The sequence below is a fragment of the Dromaius novaehollandiae genome, chromosome 5 (assembly GCF_036370855.1).
Source record: "Dromaius novaehollandiae isolate bDroNov1 chromosome 5, bDroNov1.hap1, whole genome shotgun sequence".
NCBI lineage: Eukaryota > Metazoa > Chordata > Aves > Casuariiformes > Dromaiidae > Dromaius > Dromaius novaehollandiae.
In genome coordinates, this window is record NC_088102.1 from 64,473,437 (window position 1) to 64,495,779 (window position 22,343).

General features: G+C 36.7%; 1 protein-coding gene across 1 annotated transcript in view; it reads left to right on the plus strand.

The window, feature by feature from the left end:
- NUCB2 (nucleobindin 2) overlaps positions 1–22,343 on the plus strand; it is a 28,061-nt gene that overhangs the window by 5,169 nt on the left and 549 nt on the right. The window contains exons 2-12 of the mRNA XM_026104481.2: positions 6,161–6,304; positions 7,647–7,754; positions 9,230–9,356; positions 13,102–13,205; positions 14,659–14,844; positions 15,480–15,570; positions 16,732–16,790; positions 18,179–18,271; positions 19,333–19,422; positions 19,959–20,129; positions 20,448–20,529. Of these exons, the coding sequence (XP_025960266.1) occupies positions 6,161–6,304; positions 7,647–7,754; positions 9,230–9,356; positions 13,102–13,205; positions 14,659–14,844; positions 15,480–15,570; positions 16,732–16,790; positions 18,179–18,271; positions 19,333–19,422; positions 19,959–20,129; positions 20,448–20,529 (1,255 nt within the window). The remainder of the gene's footprint in view (positions 1–6,160; positions 6,305–7,646; positions 7,755–9,229; positions 9,357–13,101; positions 13,206–14,658; positions 14,845–15,479; positions 15,571–16,731; positions 16,791–18,178; positions 18,272–19,332; positions 19,423–19,958; positions 20,130–20,447; positions 20,530–22,343) is intronic.

Sequence of the window (22,343 nt, forward strand, 5' to 3'; positions counted from 1 at the left end):
TCTTTCCCATTTTTTTAATTGCAGCACTTCGTTTGAAGATTGTGCACGTCTCCAAAGTACAGAATTAAAATAGGAGGTCATAGTACAGTCATGATTATAGAGAATATTGCTTTCATCCTACATGTCTGAGCTGTATCTCTCACAGGATTAATTACTTCCGTATCAGATAAAGCAGGTGTGGGTCAAATTTAATGAATAAGTAGGCTTAGTTGTGTATTCTGTAAGTTTGGAATTATGATTATATTTCCCTTCATAGTATGCAAGGGTTTGGCAAGTTTAAATGTGCAACACATAGTATGCAAGGGTTTGGCAAGTTTAAATGTGCAACATGAGATTTACAGTGTTATACTGTCTTGCTTCAGATAATCTGCTGGGTTTATATATGTGTAGACACTATATACTGATACCATTATATGAGTTTGCATATCTCAGTCTTTGAAAAATTGACATTGGGTGCTACTCCTCTAAAAAATGTTTGTTGCTTAGATAGAAGGTGGCAGAGTCATCACTACTTGAGCTATGCTGTTTTCTGGGCAATAGTAGTTAAGTGAATGATAAGGAAATTTTCATATTTATATTATAAACACCTGATATAAAATAGGTATGCTAATGCTGTGTTTAATGTTGCTAAAACAAGCTTTTAGCTGCATTTTGTAGTCATCTTTCAAAGCCCATAGCTCTGTACAATTCAAATGTCCAGTCTTGTTCAACTGAAGTTGATAGGAATTTGTGATTAACTTCAGTGGGATCAAGATCAAGGTTGCTGGCAGACAGCCTGCTTCTTTTCTGTTTCAGTTGTATTTTTCTGTTCATGCAAGTACATTGGTGACTGTCTTTTCTGCTGAGTATCTCATTCTTCTAGCTCTTACTCTGGACTTTTTTTTCTAATTCTTACTACCCAGAGCAGTTTTATTTTTTTGTTTTCCCTGAAAGCTTAGGATGTTGGCTTTCTTTATTGACTGCAGTATTTGTTCAGTTGTATAGCACTATTTTTGTGATTAGTTCTGCATTTATATGTTACAAACAGAATTATTTGTTTATCCCTCTAGCACTGTGGTGCTTAGCTAATTTGGAAAAACGAGTCTGTCTGATTTCTGACATCAGTACATTAGAGTTGTTCTACCTTTTCATCTAGGTGTGCTACATGGCCTTTTCTGGAATCACTTTATTTCCAGCTCTGTCCATCTATCTGTAAGAAAGCAACCAGGGAATTATCAAAGTCAGCTAGGCAGAATCATAACACATAACTTACAGTTCTACTAAATTACATAGCTTTAGGAGACATAATAATAGGGAAGAGCAAAGCTCCCGTGGCAGCACACAAGGATGTATGCTGTGTGTTATGTACCATTGTGACAATGACCAAATTGACATGGGTCCTCCTTTTAAAATGCAAACATTGCTTCTCTTCTGCAGCACTGTGATCATCTGTTGACTTGGCAGCACCTAGTCCTTGTACAAGAAACCATAGCCCTGAATCAGATTTGTAGATTCCCTCCAAAATGCCTGTGGAGGGATGGGCATCTAGGAATGGATTTCAGAAAAAGCGGGGAACTACTGAAGGTAGCTGATAAAAGGCTGAGAGTGGGGTGAATTTTTAATAGTAAAATATTCAGTGGAGCAAAACCTGGAACCCCAGGTTTCCTGTCATCCACCCTCTTGTCACTCTTCCCTCCAGCTGCTGCATTTGAGAATCATGCTGAGTTTTCTCTTGCAGTTGACTTAATGTCATATTTTGCAATGGGCCTGGTTTATCTCTTCTAATACGTGTCAAAGAGAATGTGTTCAGTGACTCACAGTTTTGACTGTCACACTCCAAAGGTCGACACATGTCTAAGCTGTTTTTATAGAGGTAGTCTTGATGAATATAGTCTTGGACTATAATAGATCTAAATCCAGTAACTCTTGTCTTCACTAGGTTATTATTTGCTATTCTAACAAACATATTTCTGACTTGCTCATTATCGGAGAGATTGTGTAAACAGTTGGGTTCTTCAAAACACTACTAGAAATCCTGTGTTAAGCTTAATAGTCTGCAAAATTAGCTGCAAGGATTGTGATTTGTTTGTTTGTTTGTTTATCCATTTTGGTCTTCTCTGATTTTTAGTTCTTGGTTCTTCCTGGTACTTGCTTTTTTTTTGTTTTGTTTATTTTATCAAATGGCTACAATGAAGATAACCTATGCACAATCTGAAATAAAACTGCTTGATGAGCAGTAGATAGCCTTCCTTACTGGGCAGTATGTGACACCAGATAGATGTGAAGAATGTAGTGTGACATAATCCAATCTTTTCTATTTTATGTGGCTATGTAATTACAGAGTTTGGTATTTCTGAGGGAACCAAAATCACCTACAAGCACAAATCACACTGAAAGTCAGCAGATCCAGTGGCACTTAGTCTGATTACATAAGTAATTTTTTAGTGTTTACATAAGTAGAGTGGCTTATTATAGTATTAAGTTACTTTTATTACTATCAGTTTTGCATATATGAACATACTTTGGAGTTGGGAAAATATTTATCCATATTGTCAGAAGCTACAAATTCTTTAAATGAAAATGATCAGTTAAAAACATGCATAACATTTAAAAAAGAATATGTCTAAATATACTGAGATTATAGTTATCAAACTCACGTACTTTGTAAGTCTTGTTTTGGTTCATATCCTTTGCCTGGATTTCTTGCAACTTTATTATCTTTTACTAACCAGTTTACTAGGCTGCTCAGTTCATACCTAGGAAGAATTTCCAGCAAGGTTTTGTTTTACCTGTACATTTTTTGACTGTGAGTCTGGGCAATGACTCCTCTAAACACAGAGCATATTTGTCCAGTCTTTGGAAACTTTGAAAGTAGATTTTGAGGTTCAGTTCTCTCCTATTTATTTTTTAATTACACTGAGCTGACAGATACTGGTTTAAAAGTGTCTGTCTTACTTTCTTTGCCATTTCTTTCCTCTGAAAAATAAAAGTCTGGTGCAGATCCTGACTTCTCACAACCATACCTTAATCTACTTTGGGAATGAACTTTATCACCACCTTGCAAATATTCTCAGGCCAACATATAGAACTCATAGCTTTTCCTGTTAAGAAACATTGCTCCAATAAAATCTGTAGCATAACAAAAGGAGATGGTTCACACAACATGTGTTATCTGTGGAGCTATTTGCCATTGGCTGTTGTAGATGTTACAAACTTACTATGCTTCAAAAAAATCAATTGAATAAATTATTGTGAGAAAAATCCATTGAGGTTTGTTAAAAGGTACAATCTGAAACTAAGAAAGGCCCCAAGTCACAGGTTAAGGGAGTCTGGAAGTGGCAGTAAGTATCACTCTTTTCTCATGTGCATCCCTAAGCACCTGTCTTTGCACGCAGGATCAAGGGCTAGAAGGTCCTTTTCTCTTACACAGTAACAGTGTTGGTATTTTCCTGAGAAAACTTGGATTATAAATATGAGGGCTGGTCATGTTATAGGCAGTCTGGTTACAGAAACACTGTTTTATATATTTATTCAACCTGCTGCATGGGTTAAGCTATTTCCGCTTTCCATTTGTTGCATTCAAGCTTATGATAGGATCCAGCTGTGTTTGTGTGTTAGCAGATGTATTACAGTGCCTCAGTAAAGATAAAATAACAGGCTAGTGTTCAAACAGTGGCTCTAACACCGGACATAGCAATCTACTTTTGAAGAGAGGAGGATAAGATTATGTGTTTTTGTCCATGCAAAACAAGAAATTCTGAGGTGACTGTAGAATGATGGTTGTCTGCCAGCTAAGGGAACGGATGGCCCACATAGCATATATTAGCTTATGTCACCATCAGCTGCACTGTGTGGTAGTCAGCTGTACCACTAACAGTTACAAACTCGACTGATAGCTCTAGCACAGTTCATGACTTTCTGGCAGCTTTGTCGATCTACCTTACTAGTTTAGCCTGGCTTGAAGATCCAGTGCATGTGCAGATAGGAAAGGAAACTTCAGGACAAGTCCATTATCTCAGAAATTCTGTTTATAAAACTTATCCAGTTAGTACTCTGGCTTGACATCTACATCAAGTCCAGATTGCTTGGAAACCTACTATTTGTTAGTTATTATCATATCCTATGATTAAATCTTACATTCTCTTGTTAAAATTACAAATCTAGGCACAGCATTTATAAAAAGTGTTCTGTAATTAAAAAGACCAGATGTTTGTTATTGAAACTTGGGCATTTTTGAAAACAATTATGAATAGCCAACTCCTTCATGCATCAGCTCTGTAAAGTCAGTGCAAGCCAACAGCTTGTATAGAAATTAACTTACTGTTCCAGAAAATCAGTCTGGATTTTTGTTTTGTTTTTATTTTAAAAGAATGACCAAGGCAAACCTATTCTGACTTGCTGTCGTAGATATGACAGTGCTGCCAACATTGAATCTAACATGCTCAATAGGGCAGCAACAGTAGATCCTGCCATTTGCTAATGATCAGATGCTGGTCATTTTCAAATGAAAGTAACAGGTATTTGCTATAACTGAGCAGAATGCCTGTAGGCACCTTTTGCTGAGTATTTGAACTAAGAAGAAAATAGTTTCAGAGAATCTTTGTCATTCTCAAGCCTTTGACATATAAAGCAGAAGATGGATAAGTGATGTTTTAATCTCCATCTATTCCATACTCTTCGACAAAAGAGATGATAATGTCTGTGCACATCTTGTATGTAAGCCCCAGTCTTTTTCTGGTAAGAGTGCTTCCTTTTAAGTAGTATTTATGTGGATAAGGGGTATCAACAGTGGTAAAATATTATCTATGTTTATCGCCTCAGTAAAGATTCAACTTAATCCAAGCGAAAGTAATGCTTCACTGTTGAGCACCATAGCATATAGCCAGAAAAACTGGCATTGGCACTGTAATTACCATTTGTCTCAAAAATGATTTGCTGCCAGTGCATCTAATTATTTGGTGATAGAATTATTTACATGGCTCATTAAAACACTTTTACAGAAGATTTGTTTGTAGCAAGAGTACTTTTGATTTGTCTGACTGCACATTTATTGAATATTATGATTTTTCCTTTGACATATCTAAGCTAATTATAGACAGCATTTAGCTGACAACTTTTACTTTCCAAGAGGTGATTTATATTGCTAACTTAACAGTCTTTTTGATTTGCTGAATTTGCTGAAACTTTTTATAGACTACCCGAAGACTAAGCACTGTCACAGTAATCGCCAAATTGTAATAAGAGCCTGTCTTCGTTGTCAGATGCTGAGTTACCATCATTACTTTTTATCATTACCAGATTCCCCGTAATAACAAGTTTTTTGTACTCATGCTGTTTATGTATTCACTCCTTACAATTTTTGAATGAATTAGGCCGTTTTCAACCAACTTTGACAGAGAGGGAAAAGTGTCAAAACAAAGTTCCTTTGAATTTTGAGCAAATAGGTCGCTAGATATAGGGCAGGAACTCTCAAAATGTTTGGTGCTCATCAAACTACGTTCGAGTTTGCCCCATGTCAGACACCAAAGAAAGTATGGGGGAGACTGACATAATGGAAGCCTCGGCAACAATTTGAGGCAGCGTGAACCCCTTTTCTGAAAGTCCCAGTCAACTTGAAACATGGCTATAACATGGATTGTAAAATACTTTTCCTGGAAATAAAGCTTGGAGAGGATCTTGACTCCAAATTTGGTAAATACCTCATTCCTGAAACATAAAACTACTGGCATTACTACACAAAGGTCTGATTCAGCTTCCACTGGTATCATTAGGAATTTGCCAGTAACTTCAGCAAAGACAGGATCAGAATAGTAACATCAATATTAATTATGCAAGACTTGACAATCCTAAACAAGTGTACAAATGTTGGGTGTTCCCACCTGTTTCACAGAGCCATGACAACATATTAGAAACCTTTCCCTGTTTAGAATACAACTTAGTTTTGCTACACAACTGCCAGATTTCCTGCAACGTTGGTAGTCTGGGGAGAACTTATTTTGAAATAAAGACCTTAAAAAGTAACATTGGTATTTAATTCTTTTGAGTTCTAGTGTTCCCTGAGAGCAATAGAAGGTATAAGAAGCAGCTTATTATCGGTCTGTGTAAGAATATCAAAGAATTCTAATCAATATAATACAATACCATCATTTATGTTAATTTTTGTGAATTGTTCTTATTTCAGATGAAGTGGCAATCTGTCCTGCCACAACAGTGTATTTTGCTGATGACATGTCTCCTAATGGCTTTGGAAGCTGTACCTATAGACATAGATAAGACAAAAGTTAAAGGAGAAGCCCATGCAGAAGGAGAAAAAATAGAAAATCCAGTAAGTAAAATGAAATTAATTCTATTAAATATTTTGTGCTAATTGTCAGTAATCTGGCTGTAGCAAACTCCCATCTTGAAATTTAAATGTACTGGATTTATGTGCAGAAAGGAAACTAGCATTTGCCCATATAGTCACATGGTCTACCATCTATTGTGGTGGGGTGTATCAATTCTTAGTTTCTTTTCCCTGAGCGCTTAAAGGTGAGGTGGCAAAAGGAATGAATCCCCCAGCTTACAATGGGAAGAACTGCTTGTTGTTCAACAGAGATTCTCTTCAAGTGACTGAATGATGGCCTGGGAAATTCCATTCAATGATTTTGATGATAAGAATATCAATTCCAGTTGGGTGCTTCAAAGAAGAGGAAAATGTTTGGTCAGGGGAATGCAGTTAACTTTTACTGGCATGAAGTTTTCTCGGCTGCAAACTGTGTTTGTGAATACTACAAGTATGTTAAGTAAAGAATTTGAGATCTTGTATTTGCTAAAGTGCAGATTGTTTTTGTCAAGAAACAGAACTCCAATATCAGCTTTTAATTGATGAATAATAATGTTTGAAAGCCAAGTAAACTCTGTAGTTGAAGCAGAATTTTTTTCAAAATGGGTTATCCAGTCCTAACATAATCCCTGTTTCAATGGAGTGGCCTTCTGGAGAGTGTTTTATTTGCCACAAACCCTCCTAGGAAAAAAGGGTGTAGCCTATGTCATAGGAACATTAATTCATCTACTATAAAATCTACCTATTAGGCTGAGCCCTTGGTGGACCTCTGGTTTGTCTGCCCTCAGCAATGCACTTTCAGTGATCCCATATTTACATTAAACATTTCCCAAATATATTACCTGTTTACTTATTGGAAGACATGCAGATAAGTGCCAAGTCAAACTTCTGGCAGTTGCTTTAGGCGGATTGTGGACAGCTGACTTTATAAAAGATTTTCTAGGAAATACATTAAATAGCCTCAAAGTTTTTTCTGCTTTTGGGGGAAATGGTGAATGGGCAATATTCTGAAATGCTATCGATTTATGTAGCAAGTGAATACACAGTTTAAAAAAAAGAAAAACAACCTATGTTAACATGGCAGACACCTGCTTATGATGTGCATTCTTAAACACCTTTTTCCTCTTCTGTGTCAGCTGCTGAAATAAATGAATCATAACAATATAACTTGTTACAGGGCAATAGCGCAGACCAGAAAAACTGAAGATACCCGAAGAAAGCATTACGACTCTGTTGCTGAGATTCTAGTTTCAGTTTAATTCAAATTTAATTCAATTCTTGGATTTAAATGAAACGAAATGTTTGGAAGTATATTCTTTTCTAAATTTAACATTCTTTTTTGAAGGATACAGGACTCTATTATGACGAATATCTCAGGCAAGTAATAGATGTCTTGGAAACAGATAAGCATTTCAGGGAGAAACTCCAGACTGCTGACATAGAAGAAATAAAGGTAGGTACAAAAAGTTAAATTAAGACTAATTAAATCCATAATCATATTAGATTTATGCTGCATTCTTTCTTCCTTCTTTTCTTCATACTTCTCTCAATTTTTTGTGGGCTTAAATTTCTTTTTTCATTTTTCATTTACTTAGGTATTGAACTTCAGACTAGATCTTTGTCTTTAGTCAAAGGATAAAAGAAAATCCCCTTGAATAAAGAAAATATCTATTTCAATTAACAGTTTCTACCTTCTGCCTAGCTAGCAAAAAACCAGTTTATTTCAGATTTCTTGTTGAGGTAAAGAGCTGTTCACCAAAATGGAAACTGAAGTCTTAAAAACGCTTTTACATTCTGAATGAACAGGTAAATAATCTGTGACCGTTGTCAAAGTATTAAACTTTTGTTGTCGGTCAGAGGCAACGACTGGGGATTTGTCAGTAACCTGAGGTCAGTTTCAGACTCTGTACAGGCTGGTGTACCTTCATCGAGATGGAAACAGCTGCTAGCATAGCTCACTTGCTCTTGCCTGCTGGGTAATTTAGATCACTGTTAAACCACCACAAAAAGAATTCTCCCCTCTGAGTTGAGGATAATATGTTGTAAACAAATATGCTGACACAGAAAAGAATTACAAGAAAGACAGAATTTGAAGCCGAGGGAAACTGAGGACTTGGGCTAGAGGTAATGTCAGTGTGTGTAGGAATAAGACTGAGCTGTGGCAGCCTCCTCTGCTCTCCTTTCTTTGGTGCCATCCATATAGCACTCCCTCCAATCCCTCACCACAGTCTCATCTTTTCTACTTCACTGCCTGGCTTTTGGTGGTTGTTCTACATTTCCTTTCACAAGCTACAGATTCAGCAAGGGGCAGGTAGGAAACATGGTCTAAGATGATAGACTAAAGAGAAGATCCTGCCTTTTGCATTTCCTTTCACAAAAATCCCCGACGTTGCCTTTGGCATCTTTTGGCTCCTCTCTCTGCTGTGCTACATCCAGTGTAACCCTTGAAGGTTACTATCCATTTCCAGAGCCTGATAGAATATTCTTGCAGTACTCCTTGTGGCTGTCACAGTGCTTGCATCTCCTCTTAAGTCTTATGGCCCTCACCAAGAGGGTGAAAAACATAACACTGTGTGTTCATCTTGCAGCTCTTCTGAACTAATTTGAGAACAGCTGGCCAAGAAATTTGTCACTTCTGAAATGTCATTAGGTGGTTTTGTTTCAAGATCTTACACTCTTTAGAGCATTAAGATTTTTAGAAATTCTCTTTTCAGAAAGCTTTTAGGGCTCCCCTGTGTTTTTATAACCCTAGGCTTAAAAAATGTGCATAGTCTCTTTGAACAGTTTTTGAGATTCTTGCAGTGTGGGCTACAGTATTGCCAAAGACGGCCATCAGTCTCCTGTCTTGCAGCTCATGTCTAGTGGGAATCCTAAAGACTATTTTCTTTTAGTTTCTGTAGATAACTTTTTCTTTTTTTTTTTTAACAGAGTGGAAAACTAAGCAGAGAGCTTGATTTAGTAAGCCACCATGTAAGAACACGACTGGATGAACTGAAAAGGCAAGAGGTGGCAAGATTAAGAATGTTAATTAAAGCTAAAATGGATTCTGTTCAAGGTAAGAATACAAAATTGAACTAGAAAAATTAACAGATGGGTTTGTGTTGGACACGTTCCCAAAACCCATCAGTTATGCTTTGTTGTCAACAATAACAACTGAAGTAAGCTGAAAGTAAGTGTGTCCTGCTTTCTAAGCTGGCCTAGGGCCAGTAAGGGCCCATCTTTCTACAAAAAGAGTGAGAGGAGAGAAGCAATCTAAATTTTATAAATAACAACAGCTGATTCTGGCAAGTTTGCAATTTTCTCACTCCTCACTGAGAGCTAGCAACATGGTAGGACCATGTTTAAGAGCAGAACATGACACAGCATTTGTTTTTTGTTTTTTTTCCCTTTTACAGAATAGAAAACCAGTTTTTTAATAGTCAGTTAAAGAATACCAAATTTTTCTTTTTTTCTTTTTAAGCCTAATTTCCACCAATAAAAGTTAATTTACAGATTTATAACAAACATTAAACATTTCAGTTCAGAAGATTATTTTTGTGGGTTATTTTTTGTAGCTATTTTAAGGTCCAAGGAAAAGAAAAACATTTGGAATGGAAAAGCTTCTCCATAGCATTTTTTTCATTGTTAATGCAATGGTACAAACTTAGGCCATTTCTTTATATGAATTAAGTATACAGGTTTCTTAGGATTCTGATTATTCTGTGGGGGATGGGGGAAATAGTGCTCCTCTCTTTTCTTCTTAATATTGGAGGGTTTTTAATTCCAGATTGCAAAGTTTCTAGTTAGAACTAATTCAGTAAATTTCTTATTAGCTGTTTCTTTTTTAAGAGATTAGGTTGCTAGACAAAGCTCCTAATGAAAAATTGCATGATCCTGTTTCCAGAAGGCCTGTCTTCTTCACAAAGAAGCTCTTAAAAAAAGTGCTTAACTTGCCTATGCAGATTATGTTTTTGCACATTAAAAGCCTTCTGCAAGTTAGGGGCGGGATCTGACTGAACTGAATTGGTATCCTACTGAACTGAATTGGTAGCGGATCAATCTTAAAATATTCCAAGAATAAGGTTCTGCTACTGCTCATACCATCAAGCCTAACTTAGAGGCAACAAGTAGGCTGGAGAAAAGTATGTGTGTGCAAATCTGGGTGTATGGGGGTGTTACTAGTGTCAGGAAAAGATCAAAATCGTTTGGGAAAGAAGGTATTCTTAGTATAGTACCTTCCTAGGGAAGTCTTTAGGTGCTACCTTAGTGTAATTAATGAACAGTTATACAAAATTAGCTTGAGGCATTAGATCACTTTTCTATCCTTTGTGCTTTTTTTTAATGGAAGTTCTAGTGCAGAGAGTACAGTCCACTGGTAGCCAGAGAGTAGAGTCCAGCGGTAGGCCCTCCAGAGGAGTCAGTGCGTTGCTTCACACATGTGCCACCCTTGTGTTCATCTTCCTCAAGCTGCTGTTAAGCTGCCAAGAGCCCGGTCTCACGCTCCTATTGCAGGCAAGCGTTCCAGTGACGTCATGGTGACGCTCGCGGTGAGCTAGCTGGCAGCAGCTAATGATACTTAGTTTTGTGAATGGTAATTTTGTGTAGAGGAATGTCTTGTTTACAATCCTCTTTAAACCTTTGCTGCCCCAAAAGGTCAATATTACTATGAGTCATTTTATGTTGATGTATGTATGCTGCGTGTGTTAATGAAGGAGAACACTGTAGATACCTAGTGGAAGCTAAGAGCCTCAGAAGCTAGGTCATTTAGCAAACCATGCATTAAGTATATACTTAACAAAATATCCTAATTTCTTTGCAGCATACAGTTTTAGAAGACTTCTTGATTGTTTGCAAAAAAAACCCCAACAATACTGGTTTATCAGAACTGTTTCCTAACTTCTAGTAGAGAACTGCAACAAGTTTGGCTTTTCTGTGTGTACATATATTTGAATTAAAAAGAAAAGACAGTTTAATGGACTGATTACTTGAAGCCCGCTCTACTTCCATAAATCAGGGATAACTAACAGAGCATGCTTTAGAAAAGTAATTTTTTTTTCTTCCACAACAGATCAGGCATATACATAGATTCCATTACTGTATAAATATGAGATGTTATGTATGTGAGACAACAAGAATAGATGATTCCAGTTTAAAATGTTCAGATGACTACTAATGTCTGAAAACAGCAAGAGTGGAAAAATACTTTGTAAAGTCTGTAGTCTGTAAAGCAACAGGTTCTGCCAGGGAATACTTCATACCATGTACACTATGTATAGCCAGATTATCTATAAAATACAACTGCATCTATATGCCTGTGCAGTATCTTGGGACATGTACAAAAGTGCATTCTATAATTGCGAAATGTTGAGCTGTTGGATTTCCTTTTATTTGTTGTTAATCTTTTCCATGCAGTGCTAGTTTTCTACCTTGCTTTAACAGTATACTGTTTATATATATTAAAAAAACCCCCAACTCTCTCAGATAGTCAGATTAAAAAAAAAAGATTGTATTCTCCGTTTATTCAGTCCTAGTCCATCATCTTTTTAAGAATTTGAACTGAGATCCTGCTAGACTGATCAGTACAGGACACAAGAATATCAGGGATGGGACTTTTCCCCCCCTTCCATGTCAAGTCTCAGATAAGGCAGTAATGTGGCAAGTAAATGCTATCAAATAGAATTAGTCTTTTCTGTATAAAGATAAGGAGTGGAGGAAAATGGGTTGGGAGGGTTTTTTTTTTTTTTAAGCCTATTACTACACTTACAAAAATGTTTTAAAAACAGATTAAGGAAAGTATTTATTTCAACAGAAATTATGATCTCACTAGGGAGGAATGATGGTTGAAATATGCCCCAGCCAGCATTGGCTGGCTTGTAATAAGACCAAATACAATATAGAATGGAAGACAAATAATTTACCAAAGGGTAACAAGTTTAAAATGATGTTTTCCGAACTTCTTTTTCCCACAAATCAAGTCATCTTTCCTAAGCCATCTAGTAAAAGATTGTCAAAATTGTACACATAGTATATCAAAATATATGCTGGTTAAGAGAGTATTATTAACAAGCATTAACCATCAGAAACCATGGTAACATATAGAAAAGTCAGTTGTAGAAATGAGATTTGTTTTTACAGTGCATTGTTTATCTGTATTGTTGGTATGGTCCATCTCATACGGAAAAGATAAATATTTACAGCTTTTAGACACAAGGAACTCATTCCCCACTGTCTTGCATTTTTAGTTTTGGACAAATGGACTTTGAATCTCTGTTCATCTGTTCTGATATAACTTTATACCATATTTTACTTTCATCTTTGGCCAGATACGTCATTTGCAAAACACAGAAGGCAGTAGAGCGCCAGACTTCTAGTTCAGGAGAAAGATGCAGGTTGTTAGGTCTGATACTACAGATAACTCCACCAGACGCATAGTCAGGTGCATTATTATATCTCATGTATACAAAAAGGAAGTAGAACAAAACGCCTGTCTTGGTATTTGAAGCTCAGTTTGCTTGCACATTTGCTGGCCAAATCACAAACTTTAATTTCTGCATGTTGAACTATGGTGTACAGTGCAATGCTGACAAATTCCTGTCAAAAGGAAAATAGTACACATTGCTGTCAAATTTGTTGATCTCCCTCAGGTAAAACTACTTTAGAAATGTTGCTATAGTTTCCTCTGATAGTGAAAAATTATCCAGTCCTCAGGGAGCCTCAAGTACTTACAAGGCACAAACTCCTCTATGAAAGTTTAACTTCTTGATCTCTCTTGCTTTCAAACTTGTTTTAACATGTTTTGCATTTGTACCTTGTTCTTTCAGACACTGGCTTAGACCATCAGGCTCTCCTTAAACAGTTTGAGCATCTGAACCATCAAAATCCTGACACATTCGAACCTAAAGACCTAGATATGTTGATCAAAGCAGTGAGTGCTAGATATAAACTACTATAAATTTTTTTGCTATTATTATGCTTTTTTCCTGTGGTGAAAGCAAATCCATTTATGTATACCACGTTTTATAAATGACACGCGGCTCTTAGTTTCAGAAAAAAATCAATTGTCTCCGTTTCATGCTTGAAAACTTTGTCATCAGCATGTGTTATTTGAAAGGGCCCTTAAGTTTTGGGAGTGGCGTCTTAACAGGATTTGCATGCATTGCACATGACTTGGGAATTACGCACAGCTTTCTTGAGAGCATTTAAATTAAATACAATTTTGATAGGGGCACATTTTGCCCAAGTTTATTTTGTAATTTCTGAAGTCTGATTTCTGTTTCTAAATGATTTTAGATGTCTCACAGAATGACGTAGTCATCCCTAAATAGGCATTTGAATTTTGGGATCTGTTGTGTATATGTCAAGCTGCAAAACCACAGCATGGTAGAATTTCAGAAATGAGTATTCGAAGTTGCGTATGTTGGGCATGGCATTCAATGTACATTAGGTTTAGCAGATTCAGTATCTAATTACACGCAATTTTTTTTCAGTCCATATTTATTAGGGAGATGCAATTAAGTTAGATGTGGCCTGGCTTGTTTTTAACTGCTGGAATAAATACACTTCCCAAGGGGGAAAATGACTTTAACGACAGATACACTTTAGAGAGCACTGCAGGTCTGAGATGAGAATTTGACAATGTTTTCAAAGTAAATGGGAAGAAATTTTTTTCTTAAATAAGGAATATTTTAAACTTGCCACAATACTACATTTTTTCCCCCTTGGAAAATGCTCTCCCAATTTGCTGTAAAACATACATGTTTTATAAAGCGTCATGCCATTTCTAAGCATCACTCGTGGAAAAACTCTGATTGTGTAGGAGAGGCATATGCTCTGCTGGGCAATTTTCTCTTACTACAGAATTTTTCTTACCTTTTCATCTCTCAGAGTGTAATGGGTATTTTAGGGGCTGTTTTGTTAAGAGTTGTTTTTGAAAAAGTATGGTGACTTTGAAAACTAAAATGTAAATAATGGAGAGACTATCAGGTATGTTAAACTGTAGGATAAGCTACAAATATTCTTATTCTGATATAAACAAGGAGTCAATGGTACCATTCAAAGTTGTGCTTAATAATTAGTATGGGACATACTTAACCTGAGTTAATTGGTTATTAACTGAGGAGAAAGGACACCTTGATGCCTGCTTACAGTACTGTGTAATTTCTAAAGGTGCCTAGCAGCTGAACCCTTGCATATTGAATTCTGTAAAAGTAACAGAGAAAGTGAGGAAAAAGTTTCTGCATCACTGTCAAGTGAGAGGGGATCCCCAACTAGTCTACTTCATGTTTAACAGGAGAATGGCAATACAGCTGTTTTTGTCTACAGAACTGAACAATACTTTTAACATAATCGTGTGTGTGTGTGTGTATATCTATTTTTAGGCTACAAGTGACCTGGAAAACTATGATAAGACACGCCATGAAGAATTTAAGAAATATGAGATGATGAAAGAACATGAGAGGAGAGAGTATTTAAAAACACTCGATGAAGAAAAGAGACAGCGAGAGGAATCCAAATTTGAAGAGATGAAGAAAAAGCACGGTGATCACCCTAAAGTTCACCATCCCGTAAGGCCACAGTCTGTTCTTATACACTTCAGAAGGCGCTTTGCTTACCAGGGAGAAAAAGCTAAGAGAGAAGCGTGTATCTTGTTTATTCTCAGCATTTGCCTATTTCTCCTCTCATTGACATCACTGGGAGCAGAGTAAGAACAATGCTGAGCGCATTACAAAACCTGCTGTACACTCCTTTTTTCCTGTAAAGGTATACTAACTATATCCTGGCAAAACAGCATAAGCTAAAACTCAAGGAGGAAGCCAGCAGGGTATTCAAAACTGCAAGGATGTCTTCATGGTATGCCTAACCTGGAAGGAACTGCATCGCAGCACCATTTGCTCTTGAAGAAGCAAACTGATTGAACTCCTTTCAGCTATTACTTCTAGATGAGTCTGTCCAGCCGTGCTGCATTATTACAGATGTTCCTTTCCACTGAGTATGCATTTCCTTGATACTCCCTTTTCCATGGGCCTTTCTATTTAGTGCAAGTATTAGACATGACCAAGAGGGGATTAAAGAAAATTCCATTGATTCTAGTTGGAACAAAACAAAAAAAGCCTTTTTGAGAAACTCTAATGCAAAGATAATGCAGTAAAATTACACTTAATCATCTTTTGAATAGTTTTTCTTTGTAATCAATCTACAGGGAAGCAAAGATCAACTGAAGGAGGTGTGGGAAGAAGCAGATGGACTAGATCCTAATGAATTTGACCCCAAAACATTTTTCAAATTACATGGTAAGAGGCTTAGTTTAATTTAACAAACAAACAAAGTGCCTGTCTGTTATCTTCTGCTGAGAGTGTTTGTTCAGCAAGTTTGTTTTATGCCAGGAAGAAATCTTGTAACTCAAGCAGTTTAAATAAATCCAAAGAGCGTAGAAGAGAAAACAAATTTTATTGTTTGTAAATTTACTGTACCAGTAAGGTGTCAAATGGGATTTAAGAGTTGTAGCTGTTAGAATTTTGTTTAAGTACTCACAAAATCATGTAGCCCTGACCTCTAATCAATAGTGGTTCTTCAGGGAAGCGTGAATACTTGAGTCTGACGTTTTGTTTCTGTTTATGAATATCTTAAATGTGAATTTTAGATACTTGACGTAAAAAGTAATTATTAGACCATATTTCTTCTTTCTTTCTAGAGATCTTGAAAGATAATTTTCTGAAAATTTTTTCAGTAGCTTTTTCTTGTAAGTCTTACTGAAACAGAAATGGCCAAAATAACCTTTTGCCTTTAGAAACTAGTATATCAAAATTTTTGAAGCAGTTAACCAAAACTATTGCATAATAACAGTCACTCAAAATAGACATTCTCTTTCAACTTCAGAGGTACTGTAACAACATTCAGACTAGAACATAGCATAAAAGATGGATTATTAGTTATCAAGTATTCTGTCCTTTGCATTCATTGTCAAAAGTCATTCTGCAGCAATCTCTTTGGAAGCGCTGCATATTTGTATAGATTTTGGCAGGATTCTGTTGTCTGTTTGAAGGGTCATACTGCTGGTTAATAAGGTTTTTCTACAGATTTTTGTTGGTCCTATTGCAAATGTAGCTGTTAAGTTGAGAAAACTTACTTGTTTTCAGAAGTATTTTTTGGCAATTGCACTGTATACAATCCTATTGTGACCTATTTCAGTTTGCTAATCTAAGAACGAGAGAGATTGCTCCAGACTTACCCAACCAGTAGTTAAGAGCCAGGTAGCCAGACACAGTGATACAGTTCACCCAATGCCTGTTTAAATAGAAAAACTGACCTATGTAACCAGCAGCTCGTTAAATAAGGCATTTAATCCATGCTAGACTGTATGCTGACATTTGCTTACTTAATTCATGGAGAACTATTACATATATTGTTTTCTGTATTTATTCAGTTTGTATTTTCAATTCTTCTTTTTGTAGATGTGAATAATGATGGCTTCCTGGACGAGCAGGAATTAGAAGCCCTATTTACTAAAGAGGTAAAGAAAAAAATTAGAAACCTTAGCTCTTCTAAGAAATTATTATATGGATGTCTGCAGTCTTTCCAGGCACATTTAGGGGCTTTGGACTACAAGTGAGAATACTCATGCCAAGTTTTATGTCTTTAACACTTCTATAAAAATACAAAATCATATCAGCAGGAAAAAGAAAGTAGTTGAAGCTCTCAGACACCAGAGACGTAGTGCTCGTGTATTCCCCTGCCACAGGCTGTTGGCTGAGATTTTGTAAGTAATCTACAGAATATCTATACCTGTATAGTTTGCAGAGCTGCACACCTGCTCTGGCTAAGTGCAGCCAGGTAGAGGTTCTGAAGCTGTGTAGCTGTGCTCATTCAGTGCTAGCCTAGAGTAATAAGCCTAGTTGAGAGAAAAAGGGTCATGGTCACACTTACTGGCTCAGGGACAGTACATTGTGGTATTGGCTACAGAGATAACAGATCTGTTGTGTCCACCTAGCTTGGAGCACATGTACATCTGCTCAAGTAGGCAAGCCCATAGTTTCTTTAAGCCGTGGTTCCTTATCTGTGAAAATGCAAATGTGTAGGAGGAAAAAACCCTAAAGATCCACTATTATGCCTGCCACCATCTAGTCTTAAAAATTTCCTAGACTTTATGAATCAGGGAGGAAATATGTTATATAGTGTTCCGGAAGCTTGATAAATTCAGATTATGACAAATTTTATAAGGAATGAAATTTGCAGATAAAGATTTCTAACAGTACTTTGAGCTAATCCGCTCTTCATATGATATATGATCCTTATATATCCCCTAAGATACATGACAGTCTTCTAGACAGTATGTCCCAGTATTTTACAATTTTATAATTTAAAAACAAATAATTAGTCTAGGGCCTTAAAATTACTTATGACCGAGAAAGCTAAGTCAGTCTAGAAGCAAATAAACATGAACTCACCAAAAAGACGCTGTGCAAGGAGAGAAGTGGACCATTAAGTTCAGCACTCAATTTGTCTCATGATATTGTGAATGCTTGAAGCGTCAGCTTTGTGCTCCGGTAAAAGAGTTCCCCTCCTCTGTTCCAGATAGCACGTGGAAACTCTTTGATTCAAACGTAGGCTCAGATAATGTCAAGGTGAATGTTATTGTAATGTCTACAGCTTTAAATTAGAACAGTCCACATGAACTGACTGAAAACTTCATCCTTAGCAGTGAAAGGGTCACTTGTTTCTTAAATTCAATGCTAAAAAATATTATATATGAATATATAAGAGATACATATATATGTGAATTAAAGAAGAAGGATGGTCAACTTCTTTAGCAATATCTCACATTACTATTCTAAATATGCTCTGTCATTTGAAGGAGCAGCCCTTTTTTTTAGACTGTCATTTGTTAATTTTCAATTTCAGCTGGAAAAAGTCTATGACCCCAAAAATGAAGAGGATGACATGGTTGAAATGGAAGAGGAAAGGCTGAGGATGAGAGAGCATGTAATGAATGAGGTATGGACTAACATTTAATGCAGCTGCACTTTTCCTCCTCTGTTAAACAAATACAGTCAGTCCTCCTGCAGGTTGTTCAAGTACCACAGAAGGGACTGACTCGTCATACTAAATGTTGCTTGTGCTGGGATTCACGTAAAGTTACAGTCCTTGAGTCCTATCCCCATACTTAGATAGAAGCACCTGCTGATGAGATTTTATTTATAAATTTCCAGAGGAGGAATTGTGCTGTAGCCTCCCTTTTTGCAAATACTCTCAGATTTAATAGAAATTCCCTGTGAATTCTGTGTAAAACAGAGAACACCCTAAATGTGCTGTTTTGTCCTGGCAAAATGGATAAGATTAGGTGTGGGAAGAGGGAGCAGAGCAATGCCTTCCTTCATGTAACTAGCTTTTGCCCCTTCAGAAAAGGGTCTGAGAGCTCAAGGTATTACCTGTGACAGTGAATATCTTTATTAGTTTCCATAGGTGTGCAGCTTAGAGACAGAGGAAAAGGAAGATGATGTTTTGAACCACTGTTTCTCACTTGTGCCTCTTCTATATTTAGCTATATTCCTTAAGTTTGAGGAATGCAGCAAGCCTGGACTCCTATTAGTCATGAAGGAAAGCATTTCCTCCCTTCCATGTAAAGGGTTCTGACACAATTTTTTTTTCCCCGCTGTTTTAAATCCTCCCTATGCAACAGTGGAGCTTACTCTCACTCACGCTTCCAAAATTGTTACCAGAAAATTACACAACATTTTTTCTCAGGAAAAAAAAAGAAAAACCCAAACTGTATGCTTCTATTAGAGCTGGGGCTGTAACCACACACAGTACTTCCAGTGAAGCCAATCAGTTTTGAGGTAAAATATGAGGATTCGATTTTTATTTCTATTTTTGTTAAATTATATGAACTTTTGAGGAAAAAAAATTTTAAAGATGTTGCAGCCATTCTTTTTAAAATTGGACTGTTTCAAAATGAAATGAAATGGTTAAATTTGAAGACATTTGCATAATGAAATTAAATATTGTTTCCACCAAAAAATATCCTTTAGGTTGAGTTTACTTTTTGCTTCAAATAGGTGGATGTCAACAAGGACCGGCTAGTAACTTTGGAAGAGTTTTTGAGAGCTACAGAGAAAAAAGAATTTTTGGAGCCAGATAGCTGGGAGGTAAGGAGAATGTGTTCCAAGTGCAACATACTATACTATTACCATCACTCTAAAACCAGGAAATCAAATGGCATGTCTCCGACCTCTGGTGGTTTTTTTTAATCTTGTTTTGGTATGTGTGTGACTAAATCAGATGTAATCTTTGTGGTCCACACACAAATAGAAAAGGTGTTGCGCCACCGTGTGGAGTCTAGAAGAGCTCGTTTGCACATGCTTTTCAAACACAAAATGGACATTTTGGTTATGAATCGCCTTAAATGGAAGAAAACAGCTTATTTGGAAACAAGAGGAATCTTTTTCCCTAACTCCAAATCTGTAGTAGGATTTAGCCATTTCCTTGTTACTCAGAACAAAGTGTACTAACCTTTTACAGTGTCATGTCTGGGTAATTTGATCAAAATTGAGGGTCATTTGATCAAAATTCTGAGGGTCTGAAGGAGTGTAGAATCCAGCTAATTGTAGTTCCAGTGGGAATATAATCAAAACAGATGTGCAATTCTGTGTAAGTATTCATGTCTCTATATATTTTCTTGCAGACGCTGGATCAACAGCAGCTTTTCACTGAGGAGGAGCTAAAGGAATTTGAAAGTCATATTTCTCAGCAGGAAGATGAACTTAGAAAGAAGGCAGAAGATCTTCAGAAACAGAAGGAAGAGCTACAGAGGCAGCATGACCAGCTGCAAGCTCAGAAGCAAGAGCTTCAGCAGGTACACTCAAGAGACTAGAAGGATTCTCTCCTTTTCTATATCCTTATAACTGTAAAGGATCACAACAGCCCCTAACTCTACATTGTTTATTTCTCATGTGAGCATCAGCTGAATTCTAAACTAATTTTACTGCAGCAAAATGTAATTATTACTTCAGATTATAGCAAACAATGCAAGCATCTCAACTCAGTAGTTTCCCCACTAACAAAGACTTCACATAATGACTGCATATATTTCTTTTAAGTGTAATCAGTTATGTCACATCAGAATTTGATGTAGTTAAGTTTTTCAAGTGTGGTCTTTTATTTTTTTTACCAGGTTGTAAAACAGATGGAACAAAAGAAGCTACAGCAAGGAAATCCTCCTGCAGGACCAGCTGGAGAGCTGAAATTCCCACCCCGTATGTATTTTTCTGTGTAAATACACAAACTTTAAAATAAATTCTCCAATGTAAAAGTCATTAAAAATATATCTGAGAGGCTCACTAAGCTGCCTTTAAGAGGGAAGTATGGAATTTTTCTAAAGGATTTCTGAAATCTCAGTCATTTGAAGTCCATAGGAAAAAAAAGTAGTTCACTCTTGCATAACTTGAGGCATCAGATGGGTAGAAAGACTGCAGTTTGCTGAAGCAAGCATTATGCCTGTCAGTCTAAACATACTGAGATCTCGCATATCTAGGATTTCTGAGCATCCAGGGAAGAAACGGGACATAAAAGTGACCAGGCCTGTCTGATGTTCTGTGGCTATGTTACCAACAAAGATCCAGGTGGATTAGAGGTAGTTTGCCTTGTGCACACATGCTGTAATATACCTGATTTGAGTACCAAGAATATGAAGTCATAGTAATGTATCCTTCCCTTCTTGTTGAACAGCCTTGCTCTTGATCCTAGATATTTACACAAAAGCTGAGGTTGATTCCACTATCACTTCATGGCTATCAGCAGTTAGGCTGTTTGTTATGTCTCCATTAGCTTATTCTCGTGTTGCAGATTGTAATCCCAAACTGTGGTCCCAGTCTCAGACTGCAGAACAAATGTACACATTTAAATGCTTTCGATGGCTCCGTGGCCAACTTGTCAGCAACCAGGCACAAGATATCACAGCAAGTTAGCTTTAGACAGTGGGAAAGACCAATTACTCCAACTCCCTCCGAAGAAGATAAGGATAGACATAATAAATCATTGCATTTACTCTTTGATGTCCAAAAAAAAAAAAAAAAAAAAAACCAGACAGGTAGCCAGCATGTTTTTATCCTTAATGCTTTGTCCATATTTCCTGTGCGCTTTAAAAGGACTTTGCTCTTCCCATACATCTTAACTTAGCTTTTTTTCTCCTCTAGAAAGGTTGAAACTAATATAGCTTTGTTGGCTTCCATGTTTGTGTGCTAAGATCATCAGTGCTACAGCACAAGAAGTTTGTCATTCATCTCAGGCGTAAGGCCTTGGGCTGTATCCTGACAGCTTTTTGAATACTGATGTTCTTTACTGCTCCTGCAGGGCAAACAGAGGGAGTTCAAACTTAACTGCTAGAGTCAGTGATTACAGCTCACTTTGAATACCCTGAAATTCCATCTGTAAGCCACTCAGTTTTGTGAACAGCACAAAAAAAAAAAAATTTGAATGATTTCATTTCGTCTTTCATTTACTTCAAAACTGCCTGTGGCTAATCTCATTTTATGATACTTAGTTCTGAGAGCCTCACATACAGAACTTCAGTGAAAATACCATGTGGAATAGCAGACTGGGACTTGGACTAATGATACGTCATCTGATACTGGCAATATTGTAACAAATAATGTTCTTAACAAATGTACACTGTTTTTTTTATGCAAAAAAAAATTCCTTTCTGCAAAGTCACTTAATAAGGTATTGCACATGTTAATTATATTAGCCACAAATGGCCACTACTCATTTACTGAGTTACTGAGACCCAGAGAGCCAATATGTCTAAGCTCTAGGCTGCTAGAGAGCTACACTAAGGATGATTTTAAAAAAACAAAACAAAGGAAACACAGAAACATGGTTGCAAGCAATCTATAAAAACTAGCATTATTCCAAGGTAGGCAAGTGGAAAACATTAAAAGTATTGTTGACACAGTGAGGAATAAAATACAGGAGCAAGTTGTTATTTCTTCTGGCTTCCCTCATTTGGATTAAAGGTTTCACAAATAAGGAATATGTTTTAGAAAGAACAAATTGATCTCCAGAGAGCCAA